General features: G+C 44.6%; 2 protein-coding genes across 2 annotated transcripts in view; both read left to right on the plus strand.

The window, feature by feature from the left end:
* LOC308169825 (L-fucose kinase-like) overlaps positions 1–7,484 on the plus strand; it is a gene marked incomplete at both ends in the record, with an annotated part of 28,430 nt that extends 20,946 nt beyond the window's left edge. The window contains 5 exons of the mRNA XM_080544566.1: positions 2,084–2,203; positions 2,483–2,670; positions 5,538–5,637; positions 6,449–6,672; positions 7,413–7,484. Coding sequence (XP_080400692.1) covers positions 2,084–2,203; positions 2,483–2,670; positions 5,538–5,637; positions 6,449–6,672; positions 7,413–7,484 — 704 coding nt within the window. The remainder of the gene's footprint in view (positions 1–2,083; positions 2,204–2,482; positions 2,671–5,537; positions 5,638–6,448; positions 6,673–7,412) is intronic.
* A 2,146-nt stretch (positions 7,485–9,630) lies between these two features.
* Positions 9,631–27,563, plus strand: part of LOC308169826 (L-fucose kinase-like) — a gene marked incomplete at both ends in the record, with an annotated part of 33,181 nt that continues 15,248 nt past the window's right edge. Inside the window, 8 exons of the mRNA XM_080544567.1 lie at positions 9,631–9,732; positions 11,950–12,051; positions 12,434–12,607; positions 13,167–13,240; positions 13,728–14,083; positions 16,295–16,511; positions 17,098–17,264; positions 18,256–18,483. Of these exons, the coding sequence (XP_080400693.1) occupies positions 9,631–9,732; positions 11,950–12,051; positions 12,434–12,607; positions 13,167–13,240; positions 13,728–14,083; positions 16,295–16,511; positions 17,098–17,264; positions 18,256–18,483 (1,420 nt within the window). The remainder of the gene's footprint in view (positions 9,733–11,949; positions 12,052–12,433; positions 12,608–13,166; positions 13,241–13,727; positions 14,084–16,294; positions 16,512–17,097; positions 17,265–18,255; positions 18,484–27,563) is intronic.

Here is a 27,563-nt window from a genome sequence, read left to right on the forward strand (position 1 = left end):
ACACAGTTCAGATGAGGGGCAGAATGAAGAGGTAGGGGAGGCAACGCCACAGAACTGGGGAGAAGATCAGTGGAGATCCTGGAAAAAAAGAAACCCCTGGCTATTTGCAAATGAGGATGGCCTTGGATGCCTTGCCTGTAAAGAGGCAAAGACTCTTTTACTTTCAGAGAAAAAGTGGGGAGTGCATTTGGCGGATGCCTGGATCAATGGGACAGTAAGTAGCCCCGTTCAAAAGCAGTTGCGGAAAAAGATTTATATACACCGCGACAGTCATGCTCATAAACGAGCTGTTGAAATAGCAGAGCTTAAACAAAAGGAAGTGCTTCCTAAGAACGTAGCAGCACTCACTTCCATTATGTACAAGGAGACAGCAAGTTCGTTCAGGGCAGCCTATACTGTGGCTAAAGAAAGGATGCCATATACAAAACTGAATCCAATCATGAAGCTTAATGAGATGAATGGCGCGATAGTCGGCCCTACTCACCGATCAGATCATTCATGTGCACAGATTGTAGAGCACATTGCACAGGAGATGAAAAATAAATTCATTTCTAATGTCAAATCACTTAATTCGAGTATTGGCATAACAATAGATGAAAGCACAATTCATGGACGAGCGTACATGATTATTTATGTCAGATGCGATGTCACTGGAAATGGAGATGTGGACAATGTGTTTTTTGACATAGTTGAACTTGACCAGGGCACAGATGCCGAGTCCCTGTGCAATGCACTGAAAAACAGCCGTCGATCAGCGGGAATGGATGACGAATTTCTTCGGAAAAACCTAATTAGCATAGCCACAGATGGGGCGGCCGTGCTAACAGGGAGAGTGAATGGACTCATAGCTAGACTGAAACGGGACTTCCCTCGGCTGCAGGCAGTTCACTGTCTCGCGCATCGGTTAGAATTAGCGGTGAATGACTCATTGAAGGAGGTGACTGGCTGTAATCATTTAGAGTTTTTCCTCTCAAAACTCTATGCTCTTTACCACCAGTCCTCGAAAAATGCAAGGGAATTACAGGAAGCAGCTGCGGAACTGAACCTGCAGATACTGAAAATAGGGAAAGTGTTTACAATAAGATGGGTGTCCAGCAGTTTCAACACTGTCAAAGCTGTGCTGAAGGATTTTCCAGTGTTAGCACGTCACTTTAAATCAGCTAGTGAAGATGGCTCACGTTCCGGTATGGAGAAGGCCAAGTACACTGGTTTACGTAAGCATCTGACATCCACTGGATTTCTCTCTGATTTAGCAACAATGAAAGACGTGTTACGTGAACTACAAAGTCTCTCCCTGAAACTACAGAAACGCGACACATCCCTGATTGATGCAAGCCACCACATTCACCAAACGATCGAGGTGCTCTCTGCCATGAAGGACCAGGGAGGGAAAACAGAAAACCACAAACCACTTTGGTCTATCTTGTCTCCGTAAAGGTACGGTGGCTTTTACTTTTTACTAACCTAGTGTACTAACCTAAACTGTTACTGTACCCAACCCTAACTATATGTTTACATGCCAACTAATTAGCTAATTCATTTCTGTCATTTAGAGCTAAGGGGAGCAACAGAGAGACGGACAACAGGACAGCAACAGAGAGACGGACAACAGGACAGCAACTGAGAGACAGACAACAGGACAGTAACAGAGAGACAACGGGAGAGGAGAGCAATAGAGACAGAACTGAATGCACTGAACCTTTTTTTTATTCTTTGCATTATTAACACTGTTGTGTTATTGTGTTATTAAAGTGTTTAAGTGTTTTATGGTAAAGCATTATGAGTGGTGTGTGTGTGCAGGGTGCTCGTGAGTTGTATATTTTGGGGAGGGGGAGGCTCGTGTATGGGGGCGGGGGCGGGGGGTCCTCACACAAAGGACTGACCACCTTAATCCGCTACTGCCTATAGCTAATTAAAACTTGTAAGTCCCATCGCTGTGTGGGCATGATTCGCGCGTGCATGAGAACATTTCGCACTGTTATTTTGGAGACCCCCACAGAGTTCATCTTATAACTCGAACCCTGTCTCCTCTCCTCTCCTCTCCTCTCCTCTCCTCTCCTCTCCTCTCCTCTCCTACCTGCAGGTACCAGCAGCATCCTGGCGGGGGCGGTGTTGGCAGCTGTGTACAGATGCACCGGCCGCACCTACGACACAGACTCCCTCATCCACGCTGTCCTGCACCTAGAGCAGATGCTAACCACCGGTCAGATAACACACACTCAAGATGCACACACACACACACACACACACACACACACACACAAAGTTATATGCATGAAGGCTTCGTTTGATTTGAATGTGGGGTTTGGAGGTGTTTTCATTCTGTTCCATAACTGTGTTGCACATTGATCATGTTTGCCATCTGAATCTGGGGCTTGAGGTTGTTCACTGGTGAGTATTCACCCCCCCCCCCTTCTCTCTTTGTGTTTTTCTCTCCCTCCCTCCCTCCCTCTCTCCCTCCGTCCCTCCCACCGTCTCCTAGGTGGTGGATGGCAGGACCAGGTGGGGGGTTTAGTGGGGGGGGTGAAGGTGGCACGGTCCAAAGCGTGTCTCCCCCTCCGGGTGGAAGTGGAACGTCTTGCTCTGTCCCAGGACTTCCTGGTCTCTCTACAGCAACACCTCCTATTGGTCTACACCGGCAAGACACGGCTAGCACGGAACCTACTGCAGGTAGTCACACATCTCTTACTGATATGAAGCCTCGTCTCTTAAGTCAGACATGTTCCTTCCTCTGACAGATGACATGGTTCCTGTGCTTCCAGCTTATCGTGTGCTCAACAATTGGCTTCTGTGTTCTATAGACAGAACAGGAGGGATGTGCTTACACAGGAAATCCGGTTGTCATTATTTCCCTGATCCTCCTCTGGTTCCTCCATTTGGGGGCGGCTGGGGCGCAGGAGGTAGAGCCGGCGTCTAATGATCGCAAGGTCGGCAGATCGGCGGTTCGAGCCCCGGCTGGCCACATGTCGAAGTGTCCTTGGGCAAGACACTGAACCCCAAATTGCTCCCAATGAGCCGGCCGGCGCCTTGCATGGCAGCTTGCCTCCATTGGTGTGTGAATGTGTGTGTGAATGGGTGAATGAGAGGCTGTTGTAAAGTGCTTTGGAATAAGGCGTCTATATAAGTCAGTCCATTTACCGTTTTTTTCATTCTGAACCCCACATTAACTCATCATGTCTCTGGAGAGTGTCTGTCTATAGAAGGAAGATTTTTGTCTTCTCAAAAGCTTGATTCGTTGTTTCCACACGTAGGGCATGAACTGGTATTTCCACAATTTGTTCAATAAACTTTTCAAAGGTTAAAACAAATAGTCTGGCTGGTTTGAACCTTGCCTCAGGTGAGAGCGGTTGATTTTAATTGAAGGTTTATTTTCTTGACATTTAACAGAAGCCTTCATGCAAATCGATTTGCAATATATACATCTGTCTAAGTAAGTGAATCATCTATCCATCAGTAATCATAAGAAATAATAATCTATGCCAAATCCAGGGTCCCGTTACAATGCTAGAAGAACATAATTTACTAGTCAGAAAGGCTTCAAACACAATTGTAGTTATGTCAGTTCTCTAATAAATTAGCCTATGCCATCATTTTAAACATACATTTTTAGATTAGATTCAACTTATTGCAGAGTACAAGCGTCAGACAACGAAATGCAGTAAAAAGTGTATGTCAGAAGTGGGATTCGAGCCCCCATCTTAAAAATAAAACTCAGATGAATTCATCCGGAAATAGTTGTTACTATAGTAACGTTAGCGTTGGTAGCTTGGTTGTGGTCGTTGAGCGGGCGTTAACCCACAGCTAAGCCATAATGCTTGTTTCCAACATAGTCCTCCATTATTGTGTTCTCCTACTTGCGCTTTTGAACCATAATTTAACTACAACACTCCTGCTGATCCACTTCGTCCTCAACATTGGAAGACAAGAGCGAGAAGAAATGGCGAACGAGTGTATCGCCTTCCAGCTTATGCCGTTCATGCCAGCCAGAGCCACCTTGAGTGTGTTCCCCCTGTGTCTCACCTGGTCGACTGTTCTAACAAAACCTCCCTGCTTCAGTCTCTCACAAACTTTTTGAAAGATCACTAGGTCACTATTTCTATGTTTTCTCCATGATATTTAAATCTTTAATTATCTGAAGGCAGACTGCAGTCTCTTCCTCACTCCAGAAATGCTGGCTCCTGCTAGTCGCCATCGTGGCTTGCTATGCTGTCCCTAACAACAAAACCCAGGATTCCCTGCAAAAAGCATGCGCAGACGTAACTGAATATTCCGGAAAGAGACATTTTCCGATTAAGGTGTATACATGTCACAATATTCAGATTCAAACAGGTATATGCCAGGGGTCTTATTCTGAATATTCTCCAATCGGAATATGGCCTTAATCCGGTTCTGCACGTGTTTACATGACGCTTACCCGAATCTTGTGCGTATTACGATTAATACAGGAATATGGTGTGCATGTTAACTTATTTCTCAGGGATGAGACTATATCTCTACAAAATAATGATGACTATCAATCCTACATCAATGTCTTAATGAGTAGGCAACCCATGGTTTTGGCTGTCTGTCTCATACATGATTTCCTGTCTACAATACAGAAACCAGACAGGTTTCTTTTGTTGCAACTTTTTTATTTTTGGCTCTATCTAGTCGTTACACTAACATACACGTCCTTCCTGTGTCTTTCACAGTAATACCACTTCTGACCACTTCCTGTTTACATTATACAGTAGCAGTAGAACACTTCCTGCCAATGCTGCAATTTCTCTTCAATTATTGAACAAAGGAATCAAAATAAGTTAAGAGTGGCCTTATCTACTTCATTTATGCTCATCTGCACTTCTTTAAAGATAAGACTAACAAAAACGGTGGTAAATGCCCACCTGGAATAATACTGTCTTACCTGTCCTGTCCTGTGACTGTCCTGATACTTCAGTGGAGGAAAGGAGATGAGGAGGGGAAGCCACAGGTCCTAAACTGATCACTCTTCCCTCTGCCTCGTCCCTAAACCTCTGTTTTTAATGTGAGTCAATGCCATGTTAAGGTTTGTCCTGACTGAGCTGAGTGTTTCTCAAACCCCACCTTTAAGTGCTGTTCTTAGAACCAAGGGTTGGAGATTCCCTATCCCAGGGGGCATTGTAATAGAGTTTATTCTTCTAAATCTGTGGTCAAGAGCATCAAGATCAGCTGTTCCTTTCATCTTATTGACGGCTTTTTTTTTCCACCACTTTTGTTTTGTTTTATATTCATTCTAAATACATAAAGGCTGTATACTGAATACTAAAGTCTGGTACTGTGATCAACTTCAAGAAATTATCTGCTTGAAATAATATTAGTAATCGAACATCAATAAAAAGGTCACCTTTCAGCAATATCTTGGGAATATGTAATGAGGGATTAAGTCTGTCCTAGATCTGATCGTTTTACATTCCTCTACCTAACTCTAATCTACCTCTCTCTGTCACTAACACTTGTTAACCATTTGAGACCGGGAGATAATATTGGGTAGCCTACCTAAACTGTGTTGTGTTTGGCAGGATGTGGTGCGGAGCTGGTACAGCCGCCTCCCTGCCATCGTGGAGAACGCTGAACAGCTGGTGGACAATGCAGAGGAGTGTGCCCGTGCGTGCACTGAGGGTGAGTGAGGATGAGTGAGTGAGACTGAGGGTGAGTGAGTGAGAGTGAGACTGAGGGTGAGTGAGAGTGAGGGTGAGTGAGTGAGCGTGAGGGTGAGACTGAGGGTGAGACTGAGGGTGAGACTGAGGGTGAGTGAGTGAGACTGAGGGTGAGAGTGAGACTGAGGGAGAGTGAGAGTGAGGGTGAGTGAGTGAGACTGAGGGTGAGAGAGAGTGAGGGTGAGTGAGAGAGAGTGAGACTGAGGGTGAGTGAGTGAGGGTGAGACAGCTGGTGAGTGAGTGAGTGAGAGACGCCCCCTCAGACCAAGCCACGGTTTTGGGTAACTGAACACAACGTGACTCAAAAGTGACCAAATGACACTAAAAAAATCTAGCTAAAAAAATCAGGCCGTACTGCATATGAGCTTTTCGACGGAACTCGTAAAATTAACACAATCACACACTGAGCATGAGACCAGCCAGATAACAATGCAAATGTGCTTGCTAGCATGAATAGGGACTTTTTCATTGGGGAAAGTTTTTATATTCTCTTTTGTTGAAGTAATAATAAATAATAATAATAATACATTTTATTTATGGGCGCCTTTCAAGGCTCTCAAGGACACCTTACAAGACAGTTTAAAACCACATATCAAAACATTAAAATCAACAAAGCAAAATTAGATAAAAACAGCAAAATCAGATATAACAACAAACAAAATACAGGAGATCAAACCAAGTAAGCCATTGTGAAAAGGTGTGTTTTAAGAAGTGTCCCCCTCTCCCCCCTCCCTCCCTCCCTCCCTCTCTCTCTCTCTCTCTCTTTCTGGAAGGTTCTCTGACCAGGCTGGGGGCGTGTCTGGAGCGCTCCTGGCAGCAGAAGAAGGTGATGGCTCCCGGGTGCGAGCCGGCCGCCGTGCGGGCCATGATGGACGCCCTCCACCCCCTGGCCCTGGGGCAGAGCCTGGCCAGCGCTGGGGGGGGGGGCTTCCTCTACCTGCTGACCCGCCAGCCCCAGCAGGGGGAGACAGTGAGGCACATCCTCAACAATACACACGTGAGTACGGAAGGAGAGAAACGGAAATGGCCACTATGTTGCATTCATATATCCTACTGAGCACTTATTCATGTCATTAAGGTAATGTTGTTTGTGTCATGTATGTAGAGCTCTAGAATCTAGAACGTAGAATTTCCGATGAATGTATTTGCAGTTCATGAAATGGCTAATAAACTTTTACTTCTTTCCAAGAGGAGAGCTGATCTATCAACTTCTGGTTGGCAGTCTTTACATGAGTTTAATGAGGGTTCCCGCGCCGGTCGTAAAAAGCCTTAAAGTCTAAAATCCAGCAATCCGATTTATAAGGCCTAAAAAGGGCTTAAATATAAGGGATTTTTTTAAACCCTAAATCAAAAAAAATGAGGTGATATGAGATTAAAAAAAGGAGAAAAATAAGATAAAAATGAAAGCTTGTCCTGCAAGGAAGCTTTTGTGCACATTGAAGTGACTTTCTACAGTTAACTGTTAATGTTAATAAATGTACTTTTGAGTAATTATCGGACTTATTTCTTTTATATTAATTATCCTTCAGACTTTTTTGTCTGTATGGCAGTGAAATCCCTAATTTCATCACCTCGAGGATGACAAAAAGCTATCATATGGTGTTGCGACAGGTCTAAAATGATATTCAAAGAGGTATAAAAAAAGGCCTAAAAAGGTATTAAATTTGACTTGTTGAAACTTGTAGGAACCCTGTTAAGGAGCCGAAACAAAGCAGCATTGCCTATTGTGTATCACAGGGCCTTGGAGACTTCACTGTCCATTCAGTTGAGCTGGACATGGAGGGGATCTCACTGCTGGAGCCTTCCTGAGACGGACAGACGGACGGGGCGGACAGACGAATGAACATGGACGGACCTCACCACTGCTTTACTGTCCCGTTACTTACTGTCCCGTTACTTACTGTACACTGTGTCTTCCTTAAGTTGGCACATGCCTTTTGAAAGGAATTTTCACTGCCACCAACACATCTGCTCAAGTGTTGTTGTGAGACTAACTGTTATTGGAGTGTTCAGTAGTAATTATAAAGATGAAATGTGAAAGCAGTGTTAGCTCAGAGGACCTTATTAAGTAGTAACCCTCTGACTCAAAGTTACAGTACTTAACAAAGTTACCACCATTCGTAAATGCTGTTACACAACCACTCAGTCTTGAATATACTGGTCACGGATCATATTGATGTGGTTACTGACACGTCAAATCATTATCCAGGCCTCGTAATATCTGTTGCGCATCTACTGGTAGTCCGCTTAACAAGCGGTCTGGAAGTTGACTATTAGCTTTGAGAGATTGTTACCTAACTTTTGTCATTTAACAGTGTCAAACACCTATTAAGACTTAAATGGGGCATGAAATGTCTCAACGGAGCCATTTAGTATGTGATTGAAAGTAAAGCATAACTTATGTTTAGTGTTCATGTATCAAGTATGTATGCTAAGATGACATTGTCTTCCCGAGATCTGAAAATATGGACAAAGATCAACCAGTGCTGTGGTTTAAAGCATCTACTGTGTCATTTACTCCTTGATCATGATTAATATGACTCTAAATAAGGACGTATTACTATACTATAGCTACTATAGTTTGTAATCATGTTGTGAAAAAGTAATACCTCTCCTTGAGCGCAACAAATGGGTCAGAGACATGGAGTGCTGTGCATAGCTGCTTTAAAGGTACAATATGATTGTTACAGTTGTGCTAACTTGCCATGGTACATCAGTAGCAAGTAAGGAATGATAAATAACATGAACTGAAGAGCGCCCAAACAAAGCCTTTATAAAACCTGGTGTTGTGATGCTTACCTATGTTACGCTTTGTTTGTTAAGGATATGCACACATTATGCAACTATTAGAAAACATAGCATGTGTTATGTTCAGTATGTGTGGCCAGTGTGAGATCAAACGTATCTTATTATCTTACTTATCTAACACTTCACCTTTAATGGTTAGTGTGCAAGCTTGTATGTTACATTTAAGTTGTTACATGGGTTTGAATTCAGCCTTGGTTGGACGAGGATCAGCTGTTACACTATTGCATGTTGACTAGTCACACAGTCTGGCTCAGAGTTGCAGGTGCAACATCACACCATGTGTGTTTGTTTTGCTTAGGGAAGGTGTGAGTGTGAGTGTGAGTGTGAGTGAGTGCTGTGGTGGAAAGCATCACACAGGCACCTCAGTACTGCTCTCACAGAACCAACGCCATGGTTCAGGTAATGCACCAGTGTTGTTGTTTTACATATATTCAAATAGACCCTCATGGGCCACCACCTACAGGCAGACAATGATTAACTGTTACACAAGTATGAGCCAGAACAGTTTTTTTTAAATATAATGAATTCAGCTTTACTGTGCCACCACGTGTGATTGGGGAGGTTACACAGACTAATTTCAGAGTTAATCTCTTCACTTATTTACACAATAAACAGTGAATAAAAAGACATTGTTGCCACTGTCTGCTGATTCAAAAGATGACAGGCCAATAGGGGAATGTAGTATCTTTCCTTTCTTCTCTGTTGTCATTGTGGGGGTGGGAAAAAATAAATAAAATGGGGAATGCAAATCGGCTAATGTTAAACTCTGTTCTCATCAAATAAAAAATAACAAATAACAAATAAAAAACACTGTGTGTGTATGGTGACTGGGAGTTCCACCATTTCCAAATATTTCGCCTACTACTGAACAAAGTGTGCATAAGCCAAATAGTAGAGGCGATTCCTCCTTTTTGATGTGAAAACCAGACTGGTGAAAACCAGACTGGCAAAAAGCTGACGGCTGATCTCTCTATAGGCATCCACCATACTGGTTTTACTTTCCCTACGATTTGAGTTCAATGCAGTTGAAGTGGAGGGCGATAGGCCACTCTAGAGTGTTTAGATGCACCCTAGAGCCAAAGGTGAATGTCCTCATTTTCCAACCACCACAGACAGCTGGTCCCGGATCCGGCCCAGCCCGTCTAGCATGGTGTCCAGAGTCTCCTTGCTCAGTTCCACCGTCATCGACGACTGGGAGTCACTCCCTCCTGGACAGCTCGAGTCCCCCATCTGCAATATCAACCACAGAGTTGGTGACTGACTGTCTGGAACCTCATACACAACAACCTAAGCTATTTGTTTTGCAAGATTAGAATGTTTCGAGAAATTCACCAGACCAGACAAATTCCCAACACTAGACATTTCCCCTAGACACTTCCTCATATATCTGAAAGAGTTTGACGTGTAATGGGGAAATGCTTATTACTACACCTTGCCTTCTGGCAGAATTGAATGGAGTTTTCATGGGTTGTGTCTGAACTGAAAAGCCAATGCAATGTAGTATAGCGGGCCTAGATACTAACTCTTGGCAGCCCACTTACAGACATACATTTACTAAAAGAGGATGCATGTGGTCTAAAGTAAAAAAACAACAACAACAACAACAGTCAAATCAATACAGGTGAGGAGGACACAGGGGGGTATTCCATCAACGTCGCTAAAGGAAAATCTAGGCTTATTTAAATCTCACGAGACTTTATGTTCCAGGTGGTTGCTATGACTACCTGACTATGTCTGGGAGAGAGCATATTTCCCGTCTGACTAGCGAGGGGACAGAGACAGACACCCTCTCACACATACAGGTACTGGAACCCCCTCCTCCTTCATAACGCCTTCAGGACACTCAGAAGACATCACATGTCACAAACAGTCATGACTACAAACTTTACACAGCTGTGGCACAGACAGTTATTTACTACTGAAGCTAGTTGACATGAGGAAGGGTTCTACCTAGTTGTCTAGCCTTATTCCCATGAGTGTGTCAAGTGGTTTTAAGACCAGGTGTAGGATAAAACATCTTGTGATGCCAGAACCACATTCTTTTTTTTGTTTGTTTGTTATTTTTTCTGAGTGGGGCAGTCCCACTCATATTTTTCATTTTTATTGACAGTTACAGTGAAGATTCAGACAGGAAGGATGGGTGAGAGAGAGAGAGAGAGAGGAGGGATGACATGCAGGATATGTCCCCGGCCGGAATCGAACCGGGGACCCTGCGGTTACATGGTCAGCGCTTAACCCGCTACGCCACCTAAGCGCCCCCAGAACCACATTCTAAGGCCTTCAGGGTATGAGTCTCATTGCCAGGGAAACAGAGCTGATAGATGCGTATTAGATGAGTATTTAACTGGAGGACAGTTCACCAGCCTCAATTGAAAAGCGTTCTTCACACCTCCTCTGAATATCTGTATGCTTCAATTCAGTCCTTGCATTCACAAAACTCATAGGCGGCGGCTGTGGCGCAGGAAGGGGGGCTGTGGTGCAGGAGGTAGAGCCGCTGTCTAATGATCGCGAGGTCGGCAGATCGGCGGTTCGAGCCCCGGCTGGCCACATGTCGAAGTGTCCTTGGGCAAGACACTGAACCCTAAATTGCTCCCGGTGAGCGGGCCGGCCGGGGCCTTGCATGGCAGCTTGCCGCCATTGGTGTGTGAATGTGTGTGTGAATGGGTGAATGAGAGGCCGTTGTAAAGCGCTTTGGATAAAGGCGCTATGTAAGTGCAGGCTGTTTATAGGCAATGACTTGATGACAATGTCAAGAGATAGAAACCTATTCCTGCTGACCCTGAACCTATTTCTATGTCATATCTTGTTTACTGTGCCATCAAACTGTATGTAGTTTAACAAGTTGTAAGTTACTGTTAAAGGTACAATCTGTACTAGTTACTGCTATTGTCAATTCAATTAATGATAATGTACAGTATTCCCATTGATTCTTGCAGGATAGCAAGGTTGTTTTACGACATTATTTGTATACATGTGTCATATTATAGCTTCAAAATATGTTTAAAGCGAACCTTTGAATCCATACTGGAGGTCTATCTATGAATCTAAGGTCATGTTCTCACATGAAAGTCTGAATCGTGACCTGGAGCAAGTGGATGAGATTGTAACATTGTTGCATAAATTATTTCTCTGATTTGCGTTCTCACAGCCCTTTACGTAAACGAAGTAACATACGTTATCGAAGCAACAGACATGCTAGTTGATTGATCAGAAAAATTTAAAATTGCCCGTTCGTCCCGCTCTTATCCAGATCAACGCGCATGCGCTGTTGTTTTCCTATGGACAGCCTCGATGCGTCGTTTCTAACCAGAGCGAAACCACCCTTTTCAAGCGGAGCATGCGTTGGTTGTTTGCTCCGGGAGCGACTTCGAATGCGCGTTCTCACAGCTCCAAACGACGCAGAGCAAAGCGAATTTTATCCTAAACTCCGGGTGACTGATGTCTTGATGTCTGTCCATCCCTCTAGAACCCCCGCTGTGTGGACGATGGAGGCAGGGTGATCAACAGCGTGCTGGAGGGGGACGTCAGCCTGTCGACAGGAGCAGTCATCCAACACTGCCATCTGCAGGTCAGGAGGCGTTCAGTCTCAGAGCCTGTTTACATATTCTGACATATTCACTTACTCACTATATGAATAGTTCAAACTTGCATCCTTCCTTTATTGAGGGTCTGATCTGTACCCGATGGGGTACATGAAAGAAAGAGAGGTTTATTTATTATATTTTCTCTTAACAACGCCTATACAAATTCTTCACCCCCTTTTCAAACATTCACATCATCTCAATGTAGAAAAAATGTAGTAGCTTGTCATTAGGATATCTGAGGCTTGTATGCAAAAAGTAATTACTTAACTATTCTTTTTTTTTTAGGACCATATCAACATCAGCTGATATTACTGACTACTCGAAAATGATTCAAGTCACTGATTAACCTTTGAACTTTGCCCCCAGGGTCCACTAGAGCTCCAGTCAGGTTGTTTATTGTCAGGCCTGGAGGTGACCTCCTCATCGCACCTCCGGAAGCTGGCTTTAACTAATGACATCATCATCCAGGGACACCGTGTACAACTTGGAAATCTGAAGCTCACTGTTTATACAGCGCTGGGGGCTTCTGATGATCTTGAGGTAACAAAACGCTTTTTCTTGCTCTCCTTTGTTCATGTCATCACTCGGTAGCTCATGATGTCATTACAGTGCCCTGCGTCAGTAACGGGACAGTGAAGCATGTTTTCAAGTCAAACCACTGAAACATTACACAGTAAGAACAGTCCAGTATGAAAAAAAAAAGGTTAGGTTTAGAAGAAGGTGATAGAAGAAGGTTTTTCCTTCTATCAATGGCCCCGGGCCTGAGCTGGATTACTCTTCCTGCTACGACTGGTGGATTGATGATTTTGGTGGATTGCTTAGTCAAATGTATTGATTGTAAGTCGCTTTGGAATAAGGCGTCTGCTAAATGCCAAAAATGTAAAAATGTAATGTATTTAACATCCCCCAGCCTGACTCTGATCACCCCCATCGAGCCAGCCAGAGGAGGAGTTGTACAGTCTTATTAGGGCAGGCAGAAAATATCTCCTATCGTGCTCCTTAGTGCAGCTAAGAAGGATCTGAGGAGTAGAGCAGAGACAGTTGAGACACCCCCCGTCTCTCCGCCCCTGCCTCTCACCCACGCCTCCCTCTCCTCTAGGTCGCCTCTGACGATGGAACTGCTACCTTCCTCAACCACAGTTGGAGAGACCTCTACGACCGCACTGAGATACAATAGGACTGATAGCGTGGCGAGACTAACCATCTTAGAAACTAACCACCATAGAGACTAACTACCATAGAGATGAATAGAGACTAACCCCACCCCCTGTCTTAACATTAACCTTAACCTTAACATGACCCTTGACCTTGCCTTAAACCTGAAACCCAGCTCATCTAGACACTTTTTTCAGTAATATTTCCATTCTTGAGCTTTCTTTGTCTGGCGGGGAGCTACCATGTAGCCATGTAGCCATGCCAGGGGACATGAATGGGAGCAGCAGCACCACTCTCAGTATAACTACTTAACATCCCTCTACAAGATCTGTGTGGGCTGTACACGCATTGTCGATATGAAAACAATTAGCTATTTCCACTATTGCATGCATAAACTATGTATTATTGCATGTTATTCAAACTGAAAACATGATACAGTATGTGACTAGCTGTTGTACTCAGGTGGATGCGCAGAACATCACACCTCCCCCCTCCTCCCCTGCAGGTCTGAGGAGCTGTGGGGGTCCAGCGGACCCCGCTCCCTCCTGGAGGCTCGCCTGTTCCCGGTCTTCCAGCCCAGAGAGGGCGCTGTAGGGCTGGAGGAGGGCGTCGGCTGGCTGCTGGGCGGGCCTGGGTCGCTGAAGCAGTGGCAGGGGGCCTGGAGGCTGTCTCTCAGGGAGGTGCTGTCCCTGGCTGACCAGGAGGCGGAGCTGGGCTGGAGGGAGGAGCTGTTCTTCCTGGCAGGGAGGAGGAGAGTGACGGACACACTGAAGGGCCACAGTGACCACAGCCTCCTGCCCTGCTTCAGAGCTGCTGTGCTGGGAGGCCAGCAGGAGGCGCTGCTGAGCACACTAGACTCCAGTGAGTGGCTCGTTTCCAAATGTTTTTTTTTATCGATTTATTTTATTTTATTTGAATTATTGACAATAATACAAATACATAGATGGAGACAATGATGCTTGTAATTGTCAGGGATGGAGCGATAAAGTCTGTGACTTGTTTCCGTCGCTGTCCCTGGTGTTAAAAAGGGCCACGAGGGGAAGGGGCCATACCAACAGCCACTCGCATACAGTACAACACTCCCATACAGTACAACACTCCCATACAGTCATACAGTACAACAGAACAGACAGACAAACAGGTCCTTGATGTGGGAAGACAAAGCGCATCAATAGTAACCAACAAGTCCATAAAAACTTCCAAGACGTATATAATTTAGCCTGGAACATACAAGTCCTTCTCCTGTCCTATAACTCTCTATTTGGTTTACAGTGGGATGTTGCTAAACAGCTGTATTCTGATCTTAGCCTTGAAAGCTGCGGTACTGTCAGTTTCTTTGATGCTTAAAGGCAACTTGTTCCATTCCACTGCGCCTGTATATGTGAACGAAACTTCTCCTGTTTTTTTTACTGTGTCTACAGGGGACTAGATTATCGCAGCTTCCTCTAGTGTTGTATGAGTGTGCTATTCTCTCAAAGAGATTATTAAAGTAAGCCGGAGCTCTGTTGTTCAGGACCCTGTGGACTGTCACAAGACGCATCTGACTGGCTCTGGCTTCAACTGGCAGCCATTGAAGCTCCATGAATTGGGCCTTTCCAACGTGCGCTTTGTAACGGAAGCCCAACACCACTCTAATTAATTTCTTCTGTGCTGTTTGAAGTTTAGTTTTCAGAGGTTTGTTGAGGTTCCAGTACCATGAGCTGATTGCATAATTAAAATGGCACTGAACTAGGCATGAGGCTAGGGTTCTAAGCAGTGGTGTGCCGTCAGGGCCAGCAAGGCCTTCTCTGCTGGCCTAAACATCATCAGAATATACATTTTATTTTAATATATTTTTTCCACAAATATTAATGATTCCCCATAGTCTATTCTCTTCATTTCATAGCTTTCCTCTTGGTTGCGCTGCTTCCAGTCTCCGATTGAGATTTGGAGGGCTGGCCTTTATGTTAGAGCTTTTATCCAATCAAAATGTGTTGCTAGGGGGCTCAAAAATCTGCCCGCCTGCACATTAAACGGTGCCGCGGATTCGACCTGTAACTTAACGTTGGAACGAGAAAACCTGTGGCGTACCTAGTAAACCTACGTAGATGCGAGCAAAAGCAACAACGGCGCCTGCTGTAAGGCTCAATGATGTCAGCACCCAGCACGTCTTTTGATTGGATACGCACTATTGATACGCACTATTGATACGCACTATTGATATTCACTATTGAGATGAGTAACTATGCCAGTAGATGTGAAACTTTTGAAAGTGCGCAGGGAAACGGAGCATCACAACGAAAGCTTTCGTTGACTGATCGATAATACTGATCGATTGTGTCCTGTTTTTGGGTAAACAATAACTTTCATTTAGGGGACACGAACAGAGGAAACTACATTGAGCTTCTTTCTTTTCTGGCTGAAAACAACCCAGATTTACATTACCACCTGTCCACAAACAAAGTGTTTACTGGGACGTCAGGCAAAATACAAAATGACCTGATTTTTGCTATTGCTGAAGTGATGAGAAGAGATCAAAATGGAGATTAAAAAGGCACCCTTTGTCGCTATTATGGTGGACGAGACGACAGACGTGGGTAATGTAGCGATCTTAAAGATGTTAGTTTAACACTCTTCATTGTAAATGCGGATTTATTGATTAAAAATGCTTCGGAAATATTAATATAACTCTGTTGTACTTGTCTGACTATGTTAAGGTGATGCAACGCCCGGTTATACTGTGTTTCTGTCTAGTTTCTAGAGCCATGGCGTCATAACGATGGTATTAAGAGGTAGAATAATTCAGGTAGGAATGTGTCGGACATCACTGAAGGCCTAGGTGTGAAATGCACCGCCCGCCACTGGTTCTAAGACATTTTTGGTTTAAAAACGAGGACTTCCTGGCGATGGGGTCATGCAGGCTTCCCACCAGTATTTAGCGTAGACTTTTGCGCTTTGCTCTCTATCGGTTCATTCTGAGAGAGCTCAGAGTGGGATACATAGATATCTCAAAGTAACACAAAGCTCTATGAATTTGAGATTGCACCTTTTAACACTCCACCCTCTCTCTCTCTCTCTTTCTGGGACCTCCAGTCGCGGCAGGGAGCAAAGAGAACCTGGGTGTGGCGGCCCGCTGCCTGGCCTGTATAGCTGACGTGCTGGGCTGTCTGGCCGGGGAGGGCAGGGGGGGTCTGAGGAGTGGGCCGGCCGCCAACCCTGCCTGGAGCCACGCCTTCTCTCTGCTGGAGCGGGGGGACCTGCCTGGCGGGGTGCAGACCCTGGCCGCCCAGAGACTCAACTGGCTCAGCAGGTACGACCACCCAGCACACTACCTGGTTACTATGACTACCAGCACACTACCTGGTTACTATGACGACTAGCACACTACCTGGTTACTATGACCACCAGCACACTACCTGGTTACTATGACTACCAGCACACTACCTGGTTACTATGACTACCAGCACACTACCTGGTTACTATGACGACCAGCACACTACCTGGTTACTATGACTACCAGCACACTACCTGACTACCTGAACACTGAATGTGCTTTTTCCGGACCAAAACAGGATTCGTTCATGAAATATTTATTTCTTTCCCTGATTGCTAATTATTAAACGTAGAGTCGTTACAACCATTATGAAGCTTTTAGAAAGCTCGAAATATTACATACTGTACCTTCTTAAGCCTAAATTAGATGTAAATTACTTGCAACAAAAATCCAAAAGTGGCTGTATTAGAAATGAAGCCGGTCAAGATTATCGTGATGCAGCCTTTGAGTTTGCGACAATGGAAACAGATCATTATTTTGTCATTTACACAAGTCAATAATACATGCAGTATTAGTAGTGTTAGTGTGACCTACTGCGTGGATGTGTTGCTGCCCTCTACAGGACAGACTTGCTAGTGTGTGCGGCGCGACACTACGAGGGGGCTGGGCAGGTGCTGCTACGCCAAGCTGTGATGTCAGCACAGGCGTACGTCTCCATCGGTCGTGGCGAGGTGATGCCCATAGGGGCGTGGCAGGAAGTGGAGTGTCCTGCCAGGTTGGACCTATCAGGTGAGTCGCAGAGGCCTGGTTCACCAGTTCTTATGAACACTAAAACAGCCATGAGGGGTCATTTGACCTCTGTGACTAAAGAAAAATGTTATATCTTTGCACTCTATCAAATTTCAGGACCCTCCTTTCATGACTTTTCCTAGATATGTGCGTTCTACCACCCAGTATCCTTACATTTTCAAAATCACATCAGGATAAGCTAGTATAAAGCTATTTTGCCGTTTTTCTGTGTAGGAAGCAGGCTAATTGAACAGATGGCCAACTAGTGGTCGTTGTGTGTAAGTAGCAGCTTGAGCATTGTAAAGAGGCGGCTCTTTTAGTAGGTAAAAAAGGCACGGCTGTTCTAGTGTTAACACACCACCAGTCACAGCAGTAAGCCTGGAGATATTAGGCCCTCAAAACCCACTACTTCAAGCTCGCCTTCACCAGTTAACCCTCTCCCTCTCCCCCTCCCCTTCCCATGTGTCCCCAGCACTACCTCAATTACGCCCCTATACTTTCTTTTATTTATTTATTTTGTTTCTTTTTATTATTACTACTCGATCTTTTCAGTTTGTAAAGCGTCTTTGAGTGTCTAGAAAAGCACTATATAAGTCTAATGTGGGGTGGCTGTGGCGCAGAAGGTAGAGTCGGCGTCTAATGATTGGAAGGTTGGCAGATCGGCGGTTCGAGCCCCGGCTGGCCACATGTCAAAGTGTCCTTGGGCAAGACACTGAACCCCAAATTGCTCCCAATGAGCGGGCCGGCGCCTTGCATGGTAGCTTGCCGCCATTGGTGTGTGAATGTGTGTGTGAATGGGTGAATGAGAGGCTGTTGTAAAGTGCTTTGGATAAAGGCACTATATAAGTGCAGTCCATTTACCATCCATCTGTTAAACGAGAACAGCCATGGAGGGGGCATTTGACCATAATGTATTATTATTATTATTATTATTATTATTACAAGTTCTTATGAACACACCACCAGTCAACAGCAGTAATCTCCCCCCCAGGTGGCTGGAGTGACACGCCCCCCATCGCCTTTGAACACGGCGGCTCCGTGGTCAACGTGGCCGTGAGGGTCGATGGGAGGCGGCCCATCGGCGCCAGGGCTCGGCGCATCAAGGAGCCCCGCCTGCTATTGGTCAGTTCCAGCGGAGGGATGGACTGCGGTGTCGCCATGGAGACCGTTTGTGAAAGGCTGGAGGATCTGAAGGACCACTGTCAGCCGCACGCACCTGGTGAGGCTCTGCTTGCTTCCTCCCTCCATCGAGGTAGGGAGGGAGGGGGGAGGGGAGGAGAGAGAGGGGAGGGGAGGAGGGAGGGGCTAGGGGAGGAGGGAGGGGCTAGGGGAGGAGGGAGGGAGGAGGGAGGGAGAGAGGAGAGGGATGGAGGGAGGAAGCAAGCAGGGGACAGGGGAGGAGGGAGAGAGGAGAGGGATGGAGGGAGGAGTGGTGTGGTAGTACAGTACATGTCGGGTCAGGGGGTTTTCTTATTTGAAAATTGAAATAAAACTTCTGTGAACAGTCAGCAGGGTTCCCACGGGTCCTTGAAATCCTTGAAAGTTTGTGAATTTGAGAGAAAAAAAATCAAGGCCTTAAAAGTTTTTCAAAATAGACATAGGTCATTGAAAGTGCTTGAATTCCTCTCTCTCTCTCTCTCTCTATTTTTTTAAAATATATATTCAAAAATGTTTTTCTTAGCTCGTCAACTAGTAAATAAGTCTCTGTATTGCTTAACTTTACACATATTTCACAATATATTGTTTTGCTGTTCTGTGATAGAGAAGGCAAGAGACCATCTAGTGTTCACACATTCAAGCCTCTCTTTTTAATTGTTGTCTGTGAGCGGATAGTTCCTATTATATCAATTCTCATCTAGATGCGTCTCAAACTATGCCGTGTTGGGTCCTTGACTTTGAGGGAATTGAGTCTTGAAAGTCCTTGAAAGGTGCTTGAATTTGATGTTTCAGAAGGTGCGGGAACCCTGGATTATGCAATAACTGCAATAACTAATCTGCAACCCATTGACCTCACTAGATGCTGGGTATTGTCTGGGGATGGCCTGTACTGCAGCCATCTTCACTTGTTTGTTTTTAGATCATTTTGCCTAAACTCTTATCAGGAAATTATGTTCAATTGGATTAAATGTAAAGATTGACTTGGCCATTCAAGAATTGCCGTAGTAACTCCCTAGTTGCAGTTCAAAGTAGTCACAGATGAAATGGTGAAAGCATTTATAATCAAGTTTGTTATCAATAATAAGTTTGTCTTCCGCTCCTTCCTCTCCTCTCCAGTTCCTTAGCCAATCAGGTCAGTAAGCCATCTCCTGCAACAGAATCACTGTATTCAGGCAGGGCCAATGTCAAGTGAGCTCAGCTGATTATATTAGTCTATAGGCCCCACTCCACTGGAAATAATACTTTAAGCTCTTTTGTTATACCTTGATAATGAACTGTATGGACACACACACACACACACACACACACACACACACACACAAACCCTCACATACTCATGTAGTGTATGGGATGTATTACCTGAGCCTGCTGGCTGGGATTTCTCTGAGTGGAGGCTGGTATTCAGGGCCCAGGCTGCTGCGATTGTGGTGACCGTTAGGTGATCCTTATGGCCCATGTTCACCTGCAACAAAGTCAAAACAGGACATAAGGGGGTTAGAGGTGATTGGTGGAAGAAGAGGAGGTAGAATGCAAAGTCAGAGTAGTAACTTTGGTCCACAAATCAGGAAGCAGATCATGGTAGTTAGGTCAAGGTATAGCCTACACATTTCCCCCCAACCATAACACAGCCTCAGATGTCAGACTATAGACTACTGTAGATTATATCTCGTTCTATTCATTCTTTTTCACTCACCATCCGTTGCCTCTCTTTTGTCAGAGCTTCCTCCCTCGGTTTTTTGTCCATCTTCAATTCTTCTCTCTCTTTCTCCTCTTTCTCTCTCTCATTCATAATGCTCTCCCTTGTCTGCATCTTTTCCAGCTTTTCTTCCAGCAGTCCTCTCTGGTTAGTCAGGGCGTCGCTGTCGCTCCATGTTTCGAGCATATGCTCCTGTTGAGCTCTGTTCAGTTTGAGCCTCTCTTGCCAGAGCCTCTCTCCCTTCTCAGCCATCTCCTCTTTCTCCTTCCTCAGAAGTTCCTCCTCTTTCTTGTTCTTCAAACGCTTTTTGAGCATGTGCTCCTGTTGAGCTCTGTTTAGTTTGAGCCTCTTTTGCCAGAGCCTCTCTCCCTTCTCAGCCATCTCCTCTCTCTCCTTCCTCAGAAGTTCCTCCTCTTTCTTGTTCTTCAAACGCTGCTGTTCGGTTTCCTGTCTCTCTCTTTCCATCCTCTCCATTTCCTCACTCTCTCTCAAGTTCATCTTGCTCTCCCTCTCCTTTAACTTCTCTCTCTCTTCTTCCAGCAGTCCTCTCTGGTTAGTCAGGGCATCAGTGTCGCTCCATGTTTTGAGCATGTGCTCCTGTTGAGCTCTGTTTAGTTTGAGCCTCTTTTGCCAGAGCCTCTCTCCCTTCTCAGCCATCTCCTCTTTCTCCTTCCTCAGAAGTTCCTCCTCTTTCTTGTTCTTCAAACGCTTTTTGAGCATGTGCTCCTGTTGAGCTCTGTTTAGTTTGAGCCTCTTTTGCCAGAGCCTCTCTCCCTTCTCAGCCATCTCCTCTCTCTCCTTCCTCAGAAGTTCCTCCTCTTTCTTGTTCTTCAAACGCTGCTGTTCGGTTTCCTGTCTCTCTCTTTCCATCCTCTCCATTTCCTCACTCTCTCTCAAGTTCATCTTGCTCTCCCTCTCCTTTAACTTCTCTCTCTCTTCTTCCAGCAGTCCTCTCTGGTTAGTCAGGGCATCAGTGTCGCTCCATGTTTTGAGCATGTGCTCCTGTTGAGCTCTGTTTAGTTTGAGCCTCTTTTGCCAGAGCCTCTCTCCCTTCTCAGCCATCTCCTCTCTCTCCTTCCTCAGAAGTTCCTCCTCTTTCTTGTTCTTCAAACGCTGTTGTTGCATTTCCTGTCTCTCTCTTTCCATCACCTCCCTTTCTCTCTCCATCTCCTCACTCCTCCTCTCAACCTCCTCTGCCTTCTTCCAAACGGCCTCATCCTTTGCCCTCAACTCCTCCCTGTCCTCCAATAAGATGTCTGTCTTCTCTTTCCACCACTCTACCTTTATTTCCACCTGCTGTTGCTTCCTGCTCAACACCATGTTGTCTCTGTTGAGCTGCTTCCTTTCCTCAAAGAGGGCCACCTCCATTCCTTCCATCTCCTCCTCCTTCTTCTCCAAGGCCTCCATAGCACTCCTTATATCCTCCCACTGTCTCTCAATATCTTCTCTCTCTTTGTCCATGTTTGCAAATGAATGTAGAACACTGCACTGCACTGAGCTGAAGTTACTTGTTGTTGTTTGTACAACAAACAATGTTTTACATCCGTTGTCATGGTAGTGATAAACAGCATCAGAACTTCTATACATTCCAACATTCTAAATTACACAATAAAAGATATAGGCTGCCTTCGTAAATTCGCTCTGGAAATCTGATCAGCACTCATGGAATGCCTCTTGTCCAATCAAATTACTTGGTCCCTTGCCGTTGAACACACTGTGCGCTCCGGCGCTCTCAGAGCGAATTTACGAAATGGTAAATGGACTGACTTATAGCGCCTTTATCCAAAGCGCTTTACAACGGCCTCTCATTCACCCATTCACACACATTGTCCGCGGTGTCTTGAAAAGTATTAAAAGTTGATAAATCGATTTTGGGGAAATCAAGACCCTTAATAAGTATTAAAAAGTCTTATCACGATTTTATGAGGTCTTGAATTTTGTATGTATTTTTCTGAATTAGACTCTGTCCAAAGAGTTTGTCCTAAAAACTTTTAGTAAAAGTTCGTGAATTTATTAGTTTCATTTAAAAAAACTAAGATGAACCGGAAACTTTAACGTAATGCATAACCCCGAGGTTACGTCACATGACGCCCTGAGAGCGAAAGACGAAAACGAATTTCTTTGAATCATTTTGTAGAAACCAAGTGGAAAGTGTAAAAAAATAACAATGGGAAAGTGTACATTTGCGGAGTCCTGGTTGGATGTGCCAGACTTTAAGCCATGGCTGCCTGCAACCAGTCGCCGGTAACATCAGGGAGGCGTATTGTATATGTAAAAAGAAAATAAGTGTTGCATCGATGGGGATCAACGGGGTTAAGTCGCACATGCATGGCGCTAGCCACAAGGCCGCCGTTGGTCACCGAGAGCGGCAGCTCTCTATTGTAAATGTTTGTGCTACTGCCGTTGCAACACTACCTAAATCTACTGCCGACGTTACACCAGCCGCGCCCAATGAAGCTCACGTTACAGCTACGACCGTGGCTACTAACAGGGCAGCCACCTCTGCCTCGTCTTTTGCCGACATCAGGTTGGCTCTGGGCGGCACACAAACACTGCGTGCGGAGATTATATGGTGTCTCGACACAGCGGTGAAACACCACTCACTGAACTCAAACGAAAACATTTCCGATGTTTTCAAGGCAATGTTTCCAGACTCGGACATTGCCAAGACGTTCTCCTGTGGCAAGGACAAAACTGGATATATAATCAGATTCGGGATAGCACCATACTAAGTACCATATTAAGCAGCAGCTCATTGACACCATTAACAAGGCTGGCCAGTTTGTGCTGATGTTTGACGAGTCTCTCAACCAGTCAACAAAAACGAAACAGCTCGACGTCCACATTCGGTTTTGGCAGGATGACCGTGTTCAATCACGGTACATTGGCTCTCAATTCCTGGGACACGGAAAAGCTGACGACCTGCTGCATCACATCAAAGTACGTTTATTTACATTTTTCATAAAGTGTAGATTAATAGATGAGATTGGGATGTGGCAAGTGACTCGACACAGGTTGATGGGATTGGGGAGGAGGAGGCATGGACGGTAGAGAGGGTGGTTGTCTGTCAGTAAGGATAAAAATGTATCCCTAGGGATAAATGTGACACAGAGAGTGGTGTAATAAGGTTACTGTTGGATGTGTGATTTTGATTGATTGATTGATGTGTGTGTGTGTGTGTGTGTGTGTGTGTGTGTGTGTGTGTGTGTGTGTGTGTGTGTGGTTATTGTGGGTCCTTTAACTAGCAAATTGTCTTCATTATTCTTGAGGAGTGAAGTTGGGTGACCAGGCTAGCAGTTCAGTTTAGCTTGAATGGCTTGGAAGTAATTTACATATAATGATGAGTGGAAATTAGGCTATAGTTAATATCTTACTGAATGTCTGAATGGCAGTGTATTTCAAGAATAAACATTTAATGAATATTGTCATTAAATACTAATTGCTGTGTCTATTCACAGGAATGTGTTGCAAAACTCAATATGAGGCAGCTTCTATCCATCAGTATGGACGGCCCAAATGTCAACTTGAAGTTGGCAGACCTCCTCCAGAAAGAGCATGCTGAGCTGTATGGTGCTCATCTAGTCAATGTTGGAAGCTGTGGGCTTCACACCATCCACAATGCAGTGAAGGCAGGTTTTACTATGTGGCAGCTGGACAAGCTCCTTCGAGCACTCCATTTCCTTTTCCACAATGTTCCAGCTAGGAGGGAAGACTTCACTGCCTTGACTGGGTCCACCTGCTTTCCGCTACCATTCTGTGGCCACGGGTAGGTTGAGAATACACATTGAGAAAGGGCTTGGCCTGAAATGTCTGTGTTTTTATGTGGCAACAATGAAGTAAAATGACACAATTAAAATTGGAGTGACCTGACATTGTCCATTTTTGCACAGGTGGGTTGAAAATGTCCCTGTGTCAGAGAGGGCAATTCTAGTGTGGCCAATGATCATGATGTACATGGATGCAGTCAAGCAGAAGAAGCTCCCAAACCCCGGTACTGCCTCTTACGACATCATTGAGGCAGCACAAGCGGATCCCCTCATCATCGCCAAGCTCCAGTTCTTCCTGTCGATATCCAGGACCTTCAGGCCCTTCCTGACCAACTATCAAACTGATGAGCCAGTTCTGCCCTTCTTGGCCAAAGATTTGAGTGAGCTGCTGAAGGTAGTCATTACACTAGGGCCTAATTCAACTATGATTAATCTATATTAACTAGTCCATACCCGTGGATTTGTGGTGGTCCACAACTCTGCAAAATAGTGCCCCTCTGCCAATCCATCCTCAATGCCATGTGCAGTTTTACATAGATTGGCCAAGTCACTTGAGATAAAACATTGATGCAAAGAAACACACACACTCACACCAATTATCTGTTTAATGGTAGGCTAGTAGGATAGTTCTGTCACTGATTGCTTGCTATATCCTTTTAAGAGTCTCCTGCGGCGGTTTGTAAAGGGGGAGCTCCTGCAAGACGCCACTCCCCTGAAGCTGACCAAAATTGACGTGGCTGATGAGGCGGACAGGGTATCCTACAAGGATGTTGACATAGGCCTGGGTGCTGAAACTGCCATCAAGGTAATTTTGATACTGCCTATTTTCTTTTCAGGGATGTATGTCTGGATTTGCTCTATCTGTACACCAATCCAACTACAATTTGTACATCTTATTCTGCTGTTTGTATTATTATTATTAATTAATAATAATAATAATAATAGCGGATATGGAGAAACTTTTTTTAGACTATAAAGCTTACCTTCTACATAATTTATAGCCTATGTTTATAGTCTGTTCCTTATTTGTCACGGGCACTTCAGGGCAAGCCAGGAAGCAGGGTAGGTGAGCTTTCTGTGCTCACCTTCAGGAAAGAGTGCATGCAGGGCCTGGTTAACATGGTTAAGAAAGTGCAGGAGAAAAGCCCCCTGAAAATTCCAGTGATCAGGGCCATTGGATGTTTGGATCCCACAAGCATGCACAGAGATGCAGAGTGGTGCCTCGCAAAGATGAAGACAACAGTACAAACAATGCTGCAGGTGTAAGGTGATCAACTTCTCCAGTATCGATTTAATTGAGTCGTCACTTTACAAGCGAGTTCGTTTAATCTCAACGAGACGTCCTTGATATCACTTCTTAAGATGATATGATCCAATCAAATATTAGGCACCACTACTGAACTGTTCATTAAGATAATATTTATTCAAGCACATCAGCAAGCAATATCATTTCCATGGAAAAGTGGTCTCATCTAGTTTCACCTCTGCAGGCCCGTCTCAGCTAGCCGTCAACGAGTTAACTGCAAGAGCTCCACCAGACCAGAGTCCCTCTCACCTCCGTACATAGTCCTTTATACAATTCATTAAACATTTGGGCTGGGTGGTGCCCCCCCCCCCCCCTATCTAGTAGTTTTCCACTTGTCCGTACAAAATCCGTTGCAGCTGTTCGTTAGCATGGCCTTCAATTCCTCTCTTGTGTGGGTGCGCGAGAGTGTACTGTGTGTTATCAGCAGTGTCCTGCTAGCGTCTCGTTCCCATGGTGATATCATACTTTGTATGAGCAGAGCATTGTGTCAGTGTCCTTATCAGAATGTCTCGTTATCAGAATGTCTTGTGAAAACACAACTATTGAAGTTACACAGTAATATTAGGATTTGATTTTGTAAGTTAAAGTATAGTATAGAAGAATAGACTTATCATTAATCATTAGTTATGAAAGTATAAAATCAGTACAGAAAAATAGAATATCATAACAGCAGGTATACAATGGTTGTTAGCACATAGGTAAAAAATAAGTAATTTATAGGCAGTTTGAATCATAAAACGTTCTTTTAGTCAGGAGCTTGTCTTCATCTTGTCGCTCAAAAACAGAACCTCTCTTTTGGCTTTGCGTGACCTTCCTATTGTTCTCAACTGACCGCATTCACATATTATTTAAATGAGCACATAGTACATGATTTATCACTTCTAGTGATTTTAATACAAATTCCCAACACAGGACAAGCAGTTGGCAGGAGGCGTCTCAGCTGGTAGGAAAAATATACAGAGAGTAGAAGTGGATAGGTTACTGTAGGCTAAGACCATTTTCTGTGCATTCTTTTGTCAGTGTGAAAGTGTCTAAGCTTTTTTCAAATGCATCCGAATGAAATAATAGTAACACAGAAGATATCTACACTACACTGCTTTCCTTTTAATTACTTTACAGACACTGTGCCGTGTATTTGTCCAATGAAAGATTAACTAAATGACTAGAATTTAATTTAACCTATTAGTAATATTTATTTAATTTCCCCTGTTCCAGGTGATGTGATCGTCCAACAGTTCCAGAGCTTTCTCTCTCTTGAGGCGAGAGATGAGAGATTCCTCTCCTTTCAGCCCCTGAAGGAGCGGCTTGATGTGTTCCTGCACTCAGCACTCAGCCAGTCTTACCCTGAGCTGTCCAAGTTTTCTCAGAGCCTTCTACTTCTGTCCCATGGACAAGCCACGGTAGAAAGAGGATTCTCCATCAACAAGGAGGTTGAAACGTGCAACATCCTTGAAAGGTCGATGGAAGCTTTGAGGTTGATCTGCGACAAGGTCTGTGTCTGTGGGGGTGTTCTCAAGGTACCTCTCACCAAGGAATTCATGGGTTCAGTAGCCTCTGCAAGGTCACAGTACAGGATTTACCTGGAAGATGAACGGAGGAAGAAACTGAGTTCTGCACAGGGCCTCAAGAGAAAAGCCGTTCTAGAGGACATAGAAGACCTGAAGAAAAAGAAAAAGGTTCTGACAGAGGTGTGCCACTCCCTCCAAAGAGATGCTGATCAGCTAGCCGAGCAGGCAGAGGGGAAATGTGGATCATTAATGGCCCAGCTGCTCACAAAATCAAACACCCTGAGAAGAAGATGCAAAGAAAAACAGAACACACTGGTCGAAACTGAGAAGCTGCTGGACTCGAAATCAGACGAGCTGAGGCACATGAAGTCATGAAGATCTTTTTTTTGGTTGAGTGGAGCATGTCATGACCAAACCCAAACCTGTCTGAGAACACTGTTGTTGTTCAAATGGTGAATTAGGGAGGGGAGATGAATGAATGAATGAATGAATGAATGAATGAATGAATGGACTTTATTGTCATTGCTACAGTACAGGTACCAAACAACGACATTTAGGAGGGGTGGCTCCCCTGGTGTTAGGAAAGGAAAAAAAAAAAAAACTTTTAGAAAAAGAATAAAATCACAAGAAGGTAAGGAGCTGGTTTACATAAATAAAGGCTATGTACACAATCCACTGTACTATACTGCACAGATAGTCAACTAGGGTTGTCATATTGCACAAAAGTATTTTTTCACGTTATTTAAAGTGTCACAGTTTGCAGGCTTGAAATGTACATGTTTGTGCCTCAGCACTAGCTGCCATACAATCCGTCCAGACTGTCCTGGGCCCAGAACTTAGGCCTTTGCTGTGTTCAGGGCCTTG

The sequence above is a fragment of the Nansenia antarctica genome (genome assembly GCF_963989245.1).
Source record: "Nansenia antarctica genome assembly, chromosome: 14".
In the NCBI taxonomy this organism is placed as follows: Eukaryota; Metazoa; Chordata; class Actinopteri; order Argentiniformes; family Microstomatidae; genus Nansenia; species Nansenia antarctica.